The 15,599-nt window shown below is 31.7% G+C and overlaps 1 protein-coding gene across 2 annotated transcripts in view; it reads right to left on the bottom strand.

Annotated features, from left to right (window-relative positions):
• Positions 1-601: 601 nt before the first annotated feature.
• LOC149898657 (multicopper oxidase 3-like) overlaps positions 602-15,599 on the bottom strand; it is an 81,144-nt gene continuing 66,146 nt past the window's right edge. For both annotated transcript variants that reach the window (XM_090115132.1, XM_090115131.1), the window contains exons 8-11: positions 6,182-6,293; positions 5,273-5,375; positions 2,277-2,463; positions 602-1,806 (exon numbers count right to left, since the gene is read on the bottom strand). In XM_090115132.1, coding sequence (XP_089971258.1) covers positions 1,067-1,806; positions 2,277-2,463; positions 5,273-5,375; positions 6,182-6,293 — 1,142 coding nt within the window. In that variant the 3' untranslated portion in view covers positions 602-1,066. The remainder of the gene's footprint in view (positions 1,807-2,276; positions 2,464-5,272; positions 5,376-6,181; positions 6,294-15,599) is intronic.

The following is a 15,599-nucleotide window of genomic DNA, read 5'->3' as shown; positions in this document are numbered from 1 at the left end:
AAATTTTTGTACTAGCTAATGTTGGGCGTCTCGTCAAAATGAAGCTACTGACGAAAATTTAGCTTGTTAGTAATCACTTACGAAAAAGGGCGAGGGATCCCGGTCTATAATTTATACTGTTCTCGAGCTCTTGAAAACGAAAAACAAAAAATACTTATGTTTCAAAACAACTACATAGTTATATTTATGAATACAATAATAATTAATAGTCTTCTATTAAGTCAATATGTTTTTGTCATATTAAAATGATACCATTTGTATCTGATACAATTTGTAATATCATAGTTTAATTTTGAAGGAATAGTGAACTTAATTTCGTTTCGCTTACTTGCATTAGGATAGTCACCACAAACACAAAGCCTTTCGTACCATGATCGAGGCATAATAATATATTATTCCCATCACAACCCCTTATAAGTTTTGTAATAAATAATTTATTAAGACGGATATGAGATGAAATCTTCTCCAAATGGCAATAGTTTAAAGGAAATGCACAGAAGAATAACTTTGATGTTACATTAGTAGTAATAAATTGGTTGAATCTAAAGGACATAACATTTCATGTAAAAAAGTATTAGGAAAGGATAAAATAATACACAAATTCCATGCTACAAACATATTTAATTCACAGTTAATCATATTTGGAACTTTATTAATACATCTTTAATACAAGACAACCTTAAAACTAGCTTAAAACTAAATAATATCACATATCATCAGCGACATCCATAATCATACAAATATAACATTTTTTCAAAATGTCTCATATTTTTGGCAAGGCACTTGGAAAGATCACAGACGGAGGAATATTTACAGAAGCCGACATCGATACAGCACACGATAATATTTCGATATTCAATATTGAAATACCAAAAACGGAATAAATACACAAACACGAACCTAAGTACTGTCCAATAAATAAAACTGGTTGCGGTATAAAAGTTATTTATAATAAATTAACATAGCACATTACTGATAAGTACAAATTCGTTCCCACTGACGAAGGAGTGCAAACGACACACAATTTACATTTGTTCAAACCTTACAAATAGACCGGTTTTAACTATTACGTTATGAGAATTCTAATTAACCAGATAATATATAATACTACAAAAGCTGGGGATGTGATTTGAACGGCAGAAGAATTAGTATTATTAAGATAAACCACTGGCCACCAATGTGTAATAGAAATATATTGATTATCGTTAGGTTTGGGCGTCGTTTCATGTTCTAACATATTATCTGGCATATAACTACCACAGGTTGGAAAATCTCTAGGCACTGGTACGAAATCTTTTTCTTCACCTACTTTAAAAACTAGCGCCATACCGACTTCTACGTGAAATTCTATGTGACAATGGAATAACCAATACCCAGGATTATCTGCTTTGAACCTTATGATCGTATAACCTCCATCTGGTACTGTGACTGTATCTTTTAATGGCGCATTTTTTAAATTACGTTTCATGAGTCCCGCGGCATCATACGCTTTGATTTCATCTACTGTTATTTCGCTAGCTAATCGTCTCATACCGACTACTCTAAAATAATGTCCGTGTAAGTGAAAAGGGTGATTTGCATCGAAAGTTACTCCTTCGTCTACGATAATAACTTCTACGACTGCATTACGTTTTACTGAAAGTACGTGAGAACACTCACAGAAGCCTTCTTTGCAGGATTCTGCTATACTTGAGGAATTACAGAAATTGTCTGAGGATGGTCGTGATACTAGTAAGGGACTCGACGGCATTTTCATACTGATGTGGTTTAACTGTGGTGTGTAGAGACGGTTGTCTGGTTCGGGAACTGTGGAAAAAGATGATGATTATAAATTAGCAATTTAATTGGCAAATCCTGGAACTGATTCATATTATTTAATAATTAGCGGTCCGCCCCGGCTTCGCCCGTGGTACATATGAAAAATAGATGTTGGCCGATTCTCAGACTTACCCGATATGCACAGAAAATTTCATGAGAATCGGTCCACCCGTTTCGGAGGAGTATGCAGACTAACATTGTGACACGAGAATTTTATATATAAGAGAAGATAAATATGTTTTTGTCAATGTCATGTTTAAAAAATATCGGATAGAAATGATATCCTGACTTGAATGCCTTATTTTTTTGGCGCACTGCTACAGTTTTTTTTATTATGTGGTGAATCTTTAAAATGTGGTCAAGGTCAAAAATTATTTCGTCAAGATGTTAAATCAATATCTTTTTAATAACAAACCTATAACTTGCTCATAAAAGCTTATTTCTAAAATCTCATTTACCTTGATAATACCCATAATACGGTGATCTATGAAAATGCGAATTGTTCTTAGGATAGAAGTCGTATGCGACGTAAAACTGATAATCGGCCACTTCTTTCAGACTATCGTCGTATCCCTTTAGAGACTTCATTTCAGCTACACTTATAGTTTCATCGTCTTCTTCTCCTTTGTTTAGTGCGTTCAGTTGCTGGAATAAAAAAGTAATGTTAGTATAGACATTTACCAATTTTGGTCTAAGATCCGAATATAGGTCGACCTTCACCGGCGTGATAATATAATGAGACCAATTTTATAATAAATGTAGTCTATTAAAAAATCTATTAAAGATGGGTTGACTGAAAAAATCCTGGACTAAATTCAGTAAACCCATCTTTAATAGATTTTTTAATAGACTACATTAATAATTATAAGATTGGTCTCATTCTATTATCACGCCGGTGAAGGTCGACCTATGTTCGGATATTTTACCATTTAATAAGTTGGTTGATGAACAAAAATTGCAATCATTAGACGAAGCAGTCTTTAACATTTTCGGGGCGACGTCCCTTTTTTTAAATTTCTCATCTATAAAGCATTTGAATGCTATAAAACTAAATATCAATTTGATATTGGGATTTATGCTGAAATAATAATAGAATATTGTTGGTATATTGATAATTTTATATACCTTTATCGGAGTAACATTATCAAAATATACGCGTGCTTATCGGTCAATAAACGAGAAATTTATATAGATTTTTTAATCTCATTCTTGAAGTTTCAAAGCATGTGCCATCATCTAATCGCTAATAACAATAGTTAAGTTAAATCCATAAGAGTATTGTAATTGATTCAATATAATGAAAGTTTTACTTCATTATCTAGTGTACGATATATTATCTGTATTGTATCATGACTAAATAAACCCCTATTGTGATTCCATTGTATATCTTGATATACTTCATTTCAATCGAGAGAATAGCAATCAAACAATAGTATTATTGACTTAAGCACCATTGCATTTAGTTCGTTAGTCTGAATACAAACGCTAAGAATTGCATTGCAATAAACGCAAATTCATTGCTTGTATAATTATTTGCTTTCAACAATTTATCTACAGCCACTTTTAAAGTTTAAGTAGTAAATAAACTTATTTAAAACCGTTTGAACCTCACTTAGATGCCATAAAGTGGAATAGCTTGGCAACTATAAAACCAACCAATACTTAACGCAGCTTAGACTGGCTTTAAAGTAATTGAAATTTTGTCGCCTCTGTACTAGTATTTATGAGGAGCATTTTCACTTGCCCGTCTTATATGTTTAAGTGTCGGTTTGATACTTTATTAAATTAAACCAGGAGTTTATGGTTGGAATAAGAAAATAATTATTATAAATTTAGCTTTTTAGCTTTAGCAAACTTTATCAGAATTTAGTCATTCTTGGTATCCTAAATTACTTATAGAATATATCATTTTCCCAAATACCTAACGTGTTCTAGCAAAATCTATTACTTAAAATATAATGAATCATTCCACACGATCATTAATGTACCTACTATGTAATATAATGTTTTTTCTGTATTCAATCAACTCGTTTAACTAACTGAAAATTTATCATGCTGTTACAATAAAATTGGGTCTTCAGACTCGTAAACTAAATAACTATCAGATTTGACAAATCAAACTGCAAACATCAGATTTATTATGTCCATATTGTAGCCCTCACATTTCTTTGGATATTTGAGATTACTAAAGTATAATTAAATCACTTAGGTACTCAATTTCAATACCATAGCCTATAACCTACGTCATTGTAGTTACAGGCTTAGTCTTACGGTTTATACACTGAACGTATATCGTCTAAACAATATAGGCCTGAAACCATAGGCCATCTATATCTACCCAAAGCTTTCTATCAAGATGTATTCAGAATTCCACTGATCTCGATTGAACTATTCACCAAGTTGAATTGATTCGCAAAACTTGTTCCTTGGGATTAAACGTTTGTCCTGACACCTTATGTTTGTTAAAATCTGTTTGATTGGCTTGGTGTTGATGAATATGGATATTTTGAAGGTAATAATGGTTATGGTATGGGGTATAGTAATTATCTACCTATGGCTATGGGTATATGAACGTCTACTTGTGAAAAAGACGCAAAGCGGTCGTTCTAACGTACATTTATTTTAATCATTAATATTTATCATTTGTGGCTATTGTTCATTCGTGTCTTGGCATAATTTACTGAATAAAAAAATACATTTTTGATAAATGTCACAAACGAGATGGCCACTACAAGCCGCAAAACCATGCTTAATGAAAGACCCTATATTACGTTTTTAATTTTTAAAATATCAATGAACTTACATACAAAGAAATATTAAATTATGTATGATCAATACAGGCAAAATATATTGAAGATGTGCTGATTTGAGTAAAGTAATATGTATATCGTTTCCCGATATAATAATTTATTCACAATATAAAACGTAATTAGGCCATTCTTTAAAGATTTAACTTCGTCCGATTTGGGACGCCATTTGCCTGTCTGAATTAATTATTTACTGAAGAAATGGACCAAAATTTTCCCTTAAATAGGCTCCAAGGTTTAATTACCTGGCAATGTTTACAGTTCATTAAAATGGGTAATTGATATCTCAATTGTTATTGTTAATAAGTTAAAGAATAAAAAAATACATTGTAAGTATTTAAAAATGGGTATAGGACAAATGCATTTTACGTCATGTTTCATTATTAGATTTATAAGAAAATATAAAAGTAGATTGAACTGTATCATCCTATCATTAGTTTGATATTTAAAAATTTTGTTAAAAAAATTCATCCTATCATTTAAAAGTTAATCGTTTAGTTAGTTATCATCATTAATACTTGCAAAGTACTATGATCTAAAAAACCGTAGGTAAATGTGAATAAACTGTTATGTTTTTTTTTTTCGCTGTGTATTTATTAATTTCGTTCTATATATTTTTTCCGTTTATTTTATTATATTATACTTACAAGTCCTTCATTATGTAATTCTTCCCAAGTGGGATCTCCGGCCGGTTCCACTTCCATTGCGCCTTCATAGTGTAGAACTGCCACTTGCTTCGCTTTTGTGAACCTGTGTATAGCAATTTTGTGATAAATTATAGTCTCTAGGCTCTACTATGTCTCTAATATAATACATAATATTATAATAATTATATATTGCCACAAAAACCATACTTAATTTTAAGAAAATTTGGTTATTTTTGAACAATCTTTGATTAAAATAAATAAAAATAATATAGGTTTTTTTTATTTTTTACTGTGCATATTTTAGGCATATTACCTAATCGTTTTTAGTGCATATTTCGGCCTTTTTTAGTGCATATAATCCAATGTCTAATTATGAGTATCATAAGTTATGATTCATTACACTAGTTTCCAAAATATAAACACACTACAGGGTGTCCCAAGAAGTAGTAATATACTGAAGCTGGGAGTAGAGGAACCAGAGGGCTCGAAAAATAATGCATTGTATGAATGAATGAATGAATACTCTTTATTGTACATACACATAAATATAGTTTGTTATATGTTGAGATAGCTTATAATATAGATGTTCAAAGAGCGGCTTTATCGCACGTGGGCGATTTCTGCCAAGCAATTAGATGTGGTGAGCAAGAATCAAAGCGTGTAATAATATTATGCAACCTAAGTTGATATCTATACCTATAATGAAAAGTTTGAAGAAACTCTCTAGTGCATTTGTTGTTATAACAGAGATACTTAATTGAATGTAACAAACATCTGTTTGCAAGTAACTATGAATGAGTTTAGAGATCATTAAATAAGTTCAGGCTATTAGTTTACGTTTTCAGTAAATAAACTTTATACCTAATAAGCTTTGAGAAATTTAAGATATAATTCTAAAATAAAACACACCTCTCATCACAGTCCATGAGGCCGCGGAATCGAATCCAGTAGTTATCAATTTCATTGTTGGCTTCAACGACGAAGTCAAAGCGCTCACCCGCGTACGTCACTAGGGATGTAGCTGTAACAAATAGGATAAGTTTAATTGGAAACGTAAATAATAGTGTTATAAGTTTAAATTAATATATTTATTGGATCCTAATAATATTGAAAATAGTTTCGCTATATTTCTATGAAAAAAAAATAGAAATAGAGAAAAATAATTGCTTTCAAACCGCTTATCCTAGTGCAAACTGTTTCTAAAAGTTTTTGTATTAAAAATTAAAAGGTATCTAAACGTTATATGAGTTTATGAAACGATTTATTCGATTACGAAATGATAGTAAAAGCAAAATAGTTCATTTGTTAGTTTATTAAAAACGTGTGAATACAGAAAATACTACCTATAATATAGGAAGTGGTTAGGTACAAAAGATGGATATTCAGCTAACATTTTTGCCTTATCACCATTTTTAAGGAAACCCTTTATGAATTCTTCGATGTTATTTGTGTGTGTCTGTGGCTTATGCAACGTGTTTTAATGTTAAGTTAACACCACAACACCATTTCCTAACAATCCAGGTGTAGGAGTGGCTATAAACTCGAATCGAACGAGCACTCCACTAGAGAGGGCGAATCAACTCGAAAAACATTTCGATTTCAACGAGAGGTCATAGCTACGTGACAATCACTGGGTTGACAGACATGATGACCCCACTTCGTTTAAGATTGCTTTTTATTAAATCGTATGAATAATGGCTAATTTTGTCAGTCTTCTTCTCTACTACATCGTAGGTACACGAAATTAAAATAATTTTGAAATATGCTCTTTGTATCTATACTTGCTCCTTGGTCAAAAACTGCATAAGTAATTATTTGATTATTCGCTAAACATAATTATTTAAAAGTACTTTTAAATAAATTTGTAGAGTGTGTATTTAATTAAGAAGTGATATCAATTATTTATTTAATCTCATTTGAAATATAACAGAATTATTTATAAATGCTATAAGTTTCAAATCTACAGTGAAAAGCTTTAATGTAAACTATACGTAAATTAACATACATCAATACAATTTAAAAGTTATTTATTTTGTTGATTTAACTTAACTTTGAGCTTCGAATCCCGCAATTTAGAGTAAGCTTACAAGTAAATTTTAATTTCACTGCTAATGCAAATAAAACCTCTAATATGTACAATGTACATTTAAATGTTAGCAAAACAAAAATTTTAAACTAAAACAACATTGCGATAAAAGTCAACAAATATTAATTAAATGCTTGTTAGCTTTGACACGAATTACTTAAATACACAAATATTTTTTTTGCATTTTGGTTTATAAAAATAATAAAATTGAAATCTGGAATAATTATCATTTTATTAAAGATAGAATATAACCTAATTTTCCTTCTCAGCAGTTAATCCCGCTAACTAGAAGAGTGGATCAGAACCTAATGAGGGTAGATTGACGGATTAAAAACTTTTTAATGTACTACAATGAGTAGGTATGAGTTTTATTTGGAACATTTTTATCATAATATTATTATTGTGATAAATTTTACATTTATTATTAAAAAAAGCTTGTTTTCAGTTTGAGTAATATTATTAATCCGTAAAAAAATATTTGTAAAATCGCATATAATGATAAATGAGAATAAATCACGATTTGATTGGCAATGAAATATCTGAATATTGAATAATCTTAATCTCTTGAAAATTTTATAGAAAATTATCTCAAATAGATGAAGAAATTACTGTTTCTAGTAAAAATTCAGGCATTTTCATATAAAATTATTTAAAAAAATGCTAATCCAGTAGCAATTAAAACTAGATTAATTGACTTTAAATATTAAAATATTCGCAATCAATTCATAAAAGAGCCCTTAATTGGCTTAGGCTAAAAGGTTTTTATTAAGATTTAAGAGAATAGCTTCAGATCAAAAGTGCTTAGCACTTAGCACTAAAACTAAGTCTGAATTTTTCATCACTTCTTACCCTTATAATTGCGTATAATTCATTACAAATTTTAATGTTTTTAAGCCATTTGATACCTTGTTCAACAAGTATAAACTGAAAATCTAAAAAAATACCACGTCAAATCTTACAACTTTAATACTTTACAACTTTAGTATTTGCTCTATCTATACTAATATTATAAAACTTATGCGCTTATATCTCTAATTTGAAAATATTATTTCACTGTTAGATATTCCATTTATCGAGGAAGGCCCTATATCACTAAGACCAATAGGAGCGGAACAATGCGAGAAAAACCGCGGGGCACAGCTAGTAATTAAATAATGTTTAATAATAGTTTATCTCGTTACAACAATATTATATAATTTTAATAATAAACACAGACCAATATTTAACGCCACTACCATTTACTTCTACTAACCTTTGTACAGTTGTACCATCGCCGTTTGCATTAGCATGCAAATAAAATTTAAAAACACAATACATTGTATCTAAGGTTAGTACTCCACTGCAGTTCATAGTGTCCCACAATTTACATATTCATACGGGATCAAAGAGAACCCTCGAAAATGCTGGCTAGGCAAAATTGCGTGTATTGACTGAATATAGGGTATATTTTAAACTGAGAGATCTCTTTCCTGACGCGTGTAGAAATTAAGAATATGTAACTGAAGTTTTTATGTATAGAGATACTAATTTTAATTTTCGTATTCTTTGCCTTTTCTTTTCGTAATTTGTAAACTCACATTTAATTCAATACATAGAGAATTGAAAAATTAATATAAAAATGATTTTAGAAACGAAAAGAAAAGCTTAACTATTTATTTTTATTCCGAAATATTGAACACTTTGCAAGCGTATTACCTACAGCGGAAAATCGCGTTTCAAGTTCGTTGAAACTATTTTATCCCTAAATATTATATGAACAGTACCTATTGTTCTTTACAAAAGAATATCCATTCTTCTTAATACTTATTATAATCGCTCACTGAAGCGTATAATATTATCTACAAAGCTAGAAAACACTTTAACCTACATCTCCAATAACGCCAGAACCACAGCAATACCTAGAAATCTTAATTCCTAATTCTTTGGTAAACTTGATCAGAACGTAATGGGGCATTCATAAGTAGCGTAAGATGTTCATCTCTTGGATATGAGTTCAAAGCAATAATCTGTCAAAGGCTGTAATGAGCAATTGCTTTGAATCATTGAACTGTGCGAAGATATTGGGTAAATTATAACGTTTGGAGTCTTTGTCTTGTGGGTTTTGGCAGAAACTCGGTAAGGACGGAAACGGGCTTTGTATAATTTCTTAGTATTGGCATACATATTAGAATACATAATAGTATTCTGTGGTATTGGTAGTTTGGTCTGACGATTATAATTTGACTAACTGTACCCCGTTTCATCAAATGTTAAGAAATTATTTCGATAGCTTTTGTTAATTTGGTACATGTTACATCACTATCATGTTCCTATGGGCTATGACCAAACTTGGTGTAGAGGTTTCCGCGTGCAAGATTAACAAACATACATTCTTATAAACTTTCGCGTATATTATTAAACTACGGTCGATTTCAAGTATGCAGAATTAAATCCACAATTTATCCGAAAACTGTTAAACGTATTTCATTATACCATTATAGACACTTAAAACTGAAAATGGGAAAAATAAATGTTTAAAGCTACTAAAAAATAAGTTCATGTTAAAATAATTTAACCACTTAGTGAGAATATGGAATAGATATAGGTATTCTCATTACAAATGAGTTGAAATTTTTATCTACATTAGAATTCAATATCAAAAAGGCATCATACAAATTCTCCATACCAATTTATCATCATCACTACATAGTATAAAACAAAGTCACTTTCTCTGTCCCTATGTCCCTTTGTATGCTTAAATCTTTAAAACTACGCAACGGATTTTGATGCGGTTTTTTTAATAGATAAAGTGATTCAAGAGGAAGGTTTTAGTATATAATTTATTAGGTTTTAGACAAAGCGGGCGAAGCCGCGGGTAAGCTAGTAAATGTATAAACTACAAACAGACCACAAATTTCCATCCTACTATTAAAGTTATGCCTGTCAGAAATATGCAAGTTACACTTCCCATGGTTTCAAAGAAACTAACGAACCCCATAAATAGCGACACTAATTAAATTCGAATCACTACCCTTGTCAAGGAACTGAAAATGCTCCATTGTGAACCTAGATTTATTAGGGAATTCCTATGAAGTTCTGTAATTGAATTAAATTGTTATTATTGTTGTATTTTATGGTGTAAATGGAGGAATAGAATAGCTGAAATCGGAAAAAACAGAGATGCCTTAGAATATAATATTATGTACCTTTTTTTATAACTGCCACCTACATTTTACACACTTGGTTACCTCATACTATTACCACAAGATATTAACATTGAACGTAGTACAGCACTAAAATTCGTGCTTTTGAGAAAACGTCGCACAAATTTTAAAATGTTTTTTCAATTATTAGATAATTTATAACAATGGTACGGTAAATTATTGTACTAAATTCACCATCACGATAACTAAGTATATGAAACATAACATTATATTATACACCTACACAAGTCAATTTTGAAATTAGATTCTTATTTTTTTAAACATTTTTAGTCCTGCCAGTTTTACTGTACATTTTGAAAATTCTATTCAATTTTTTTCACTTTTCACCTACAGTTTTAATCCTTCGAGTTAAGCTGAATTCTCGAAATTCCCGTTTCTTATTATCGAGATCTATTTTGCATCTGCACTCGGTTTTCAATTAACTAGCTTTTTTCGCCTTGACAAACGATACTAGAGCATTTACAAAGCGCAATGAGAATTGCTAATTTCCTTTACGAAGGAATTGTGGATTAGAGAGGTATTGTCTGATATTTTTTGCTTTGTTCTTTTCAATCATAGCTGGGTAAAGTTAGTTTGGTTAATACTTACAAGTACTAGCTTGTGTAAAATAGCGTATTATTAATTGTATGGACTTTGTAGTGGGATGCATCGACTTTTATTCAAAGTTTTAACACTTTTTTAGAAGCTTGACATTTTAATGGCCGTCGAGTGTTGAAATTCCCTTTTTTATTTTACGCCCAAATTATATAAAATTATTACTTACATAAAATTATTTTGATAGAAGGCTCTAGATAAAAAAATTATGCTATATGTACATTGTACAATGTACATTATATCTCAAAAGATAGTTTAATATTTATTATGCACACACATTTTATATTGAATTAAGACACATAACATTAGCTAAGCTATTTTCAACAGGCGCTAGAATTTTCCTGTGAAATTGTTTTTGACTTTTGTCGTCGTCTCATAGTCTCAGATTATATTCAATACAGTATGGGAAAGCATGCTAATAGAAAATGAGATTAAGATTCAAATCTACATTACTTTGATACTTTTTTTATAAAATACCGATTTTCAGGGGTTTCAGAAAATTAATAAAACAGTGTCTCTGTATAAAATACAATATTGAAAAATCAGCTCAATATTTGCCACACGAGCAAAAAAGATCCAACAAAATATACCTACAGATAGCAATCAGTGAAAAGCACATATGTGAACAATACGAATTCCGCTGCTTGGTGTAAAACGTTTTAAATTCAAAATTCAAATTCAAAATTCTTTATTTGGAACAATAAAAACACTGATACAAAAAACTTTATGAACGATGGCACCTATAAAAGCTTAAAAAAGCTGTGGCACAGATGCCAACGCCCGCCTCCATACATTAGAAGTTCCAGTGACTAACATTTTTACAGTAATAATTCCAAAAGAAAAACACAAGAAAACAATAAAAGTAAGTAAGACGATTACACAAATTTAAAAAGACATAAATGTGCAGGTGTGTATATGTATATGTGAGAGTGTGAGATTGTATGTATGTGTGTGTATATGTGAGAGCGAGATTATGTAAGTTATGTAGAGGTGTGTGAGGAATGTAGAAGTTTAGATGGTGGTTTTAATAATTTCTTCAGTTTTTTCATAGGAGAGGGATAAAAGCCATTTAAGAAGTATTGTCTTTAGCTTATGGTGACAAAGTGGGTAAATATTAAGGACCCGATTAATTTTATTGTAGATACAAGAACTAATGAAAGGATAGTGGCGACTAGCTACTGCTGTTCTTCGAAATTTAATAACACAAACCCTGTCGTTTCTGCGCCTAGAATTTATGAAGTCTGAGTCATACACGGTATCTGAGTGCTTCCTCAAAACAACTTTGAGAATAAACAATTGTCTTACGGTAAGAACTTGGCAAAGGGCATATAATTCGGTGGTTGGATAGCGGAGAGGTTTGTTAACGAGAGCTTTGAGGATAGCCCGTTGGGCTCGTTCCAGTCGTATCATCAACGATTTGACACAACCTCCCCAGGATGTTATGCAATAAGAGGTAACCGACTGAATCAATGCATAGTAAACATTTTTTAAGTAACACAAATCTAGGACTCCTCTGAGGCGTTTAAACACATATGCTAGTTTTCTGATTTTAGAGCATACAGTATCAATCTGTTGCTTCCACGAGAACGTTTGGTCAATTGTGACACCCAGATATCTCAAGCTAGTGGCCCTTTCAAGACTCATACAATTGCATTGAACACAAGGGTCGGTCTTGAGACAATCGTGGGCGGATATGTTGAAACTTGAGGGGGGCAAAGAAGAAAGTTTGGGGGCAAAAGTTATGTATTTACTTTTAACAATATTTAGAGTAAGAAGGTTTTGTCGGAGCCACTCTTGAATAATATTTAGGGCATTTTCAGCGACACTTCGAACCTCTTCCCAAGTTCGGGCATGGATAATCAAAGCAGTATCATCGGCATACGAAATTATTTGACAGTTGTTGATAGTCATGTTACATAGATCATTTATGTAAATGAGAAACAGGGTAGGTCCTAAAACGCTACCCTGTGGTACGCCAAAAGTAACTGGTGCAAGCTCACTAAGAATATCATTAATAACTACACACTGCGTACGTTCAGAAAGATAACTTGTAAAAATATCCAGAACAGAGCCTCGAATACCACAGCGTTCCAATTTAGATAAAAGAATAGAGATAGAGACAGTGTCAAATGCTTTAGAAAGGTCCAAAAAGAGAGTAACAGATTTCATTTTTTGTTCAAAATTATTAATAATGCTATTAGTCAAAGATAACAATGCATCTTCTGTGGATAGGCCACGTCTAAAACCGAATTGGTTTTTTGAAAGTACATTATTAGAGTTCAGAAAAGTAAGGAGCCTATTATTTAGCACTTTTTCGAAGATTTTAGAAATAGCTGAAAGCACAGATATGGGGCGGTAATTAGAGACACCATCTCTATCTCCACTCTTGAAGATCGGGTGGACAACAGCTCTCTTAAAAACAGTTGGAAATATGCCTTTTGAGATAGAAAGGTTAAAAACGTGACATAGAATAGGGACGAGTACATGCCTCGCAGATTTAAGGACAGATGTGGGTATCCCATCCCAGCCAACAGCACATTTGTCTTTAAGATTGCAAATAATTTTATGGATTTCTTCATTTTCGATGCTCAACAGTACCATCGAGTTTACAGAAGATTGTGAAGGGTTTTGTGAAAAAGCCTCAGGGGTATTATAATAATTTGAGGTAGCATTCCGAGTACCGTGAATAATTTTATAAGCCATATCTTTACCCACATTAGCAAAATAATTATTGACTGCATTGACAGATAATTTTGGACAGGTGAAAAGATTTAGTAAATTACTTGCATTAGATTCCTTGCTTTTTATACCGGACAGCTCCTTGATAACATTCCATGCGGCCTTGGGATTATTCCTGATCTTCTGAAACTTGTTATGTTCGTATTCACGTTTGATTCTCTTTAAGAGCTTATTACAGAAGGTTCGGTAACGAAGAAAAATTAATTTGTTGAGATCATCTTCTGGATTTTTCTTAAGTTTACGGTGCAGTTTATCTCTGTGGCGAATACATTTCAGAAGTCCAGGTGTAATCCAAGGCTTTATTATACGTTTTCTAGAGGGGACATGAATAGTACGTTTATGAGAGCGTATTGTGGAGGATAGGATGTTTACTAACTTGGATGCAGATTCTTCTGGGTCTGAGGAAACTAGTACAGAGGAAAAATCGGTATTTTCAAGGGCATTTACAACTGAGGGAATATCAATACGAGAATTAACATTAGTATTTTTATTCGGTTGTGCAATTTTTGTATGAATAAAACATAGAACGGGGGCATGGTCAGTAAACGTCGTATCAAGGACCAACGTAGTGGCTGTAAAAAGTGTACGAAGCATCACATGATCAAGACAATTGTCTTCACGTGTTGGAAAAAGATGAGCAGGAAGCAATGCGTGTGATGCTAACAAATTAAGGTAGTCATCAGTTGAAGAGTCGGTTTTATTTGAGATTATATTTATATTGAGATCACCAATAACCACAATACTCTTGTTTATTTTAACAGAAAGAAGTACGCTTTCTAAGCTAGATAGGAACGGTTCGAGATTCTTGAAAGATGGCGAACGATACAACGCGACTACAGCCAGAGAATTATGAAATTCAAGAATAACACAATTTGCATCATTGAGCGTAGGTAATGTTACTTTACATTTTAGACCAACTCGAACATAAGTGACCACCCCCTCGTTTTGGTTAGTAAAGTTTGATTGGTGAAAGTCGTAACCTGGAAGAAGTGGAATAAATGGAGCTTTACTTAACCAGCACTCTGACAGAACGAGGATATCCAGCTGATATCCAAGTCTATGCAAGAGAGTTTGAAGAAGGGTAAAATTGCAGTTTATGCTTCGTATATTGACATGTAAGATTTTAAAGTCTGTAGCAATATTTTTTACGTAAGAAATGCTGTCCTCAGGTTGGCAAATGTGGGATTCAGACACAGAAATATTTTCGATGTCATCATTAATAGAGTTAAAATCAGTCATGTTTTTGACAGTAAATAACACGGGTATTGAAACTGAAATAACTAAAGAAAATAAATTTTGAATGCATAGTGAATGAAAAGTATGTTTTGTGTGTGTATAGGCGTATGTGTAGAGTGTGTATGTAATGTAAGTGGTGAGAAAAATATATCACGTAAATTTCAATATCATATACAGAGAAAATTACAAAATAACTAAAATAATACAATAATAATCCACATAAATCCTTAACAACTAACACTGCGGCCAATAGTCATATTATGTCTTGTTTCACTTTTGCAATATCCAATTCCGTACGTATTCTAATTAGAGGGCCATTTTCCTTTTTACGAAGAAAGATCTTTCCGTGTGACACCCAACAGAACTTAAAATTATGAGTGTTTGCAAGATCACGCGATAGGAAAAACAATCTTTTCATTTTGGCAGTTAAATTCTCCGAAATAAAAATATTTTTTGGAGGGCCCTTAAG

This window comes from Colias eurytheme, chromosome 22 (assembly GCF_061535395.1).
Source record: "Colias eurytheme isolate Ceu_HAF_F1 chromosome 22, ilColEury1 Martin Lab GWU primary, whole genome shotgun sequence".
Taxonomy (NCBI): Eukaryota; Metazoa; Arthropoda; class Insecta; order Lepidoptera; family Pieridae; genus Colias; species Colias eurytheme.
Note: the sequence above shows the minus strand (reverse complement) of the source record. Positions and strands in the feature narration are given on the sequence as shown.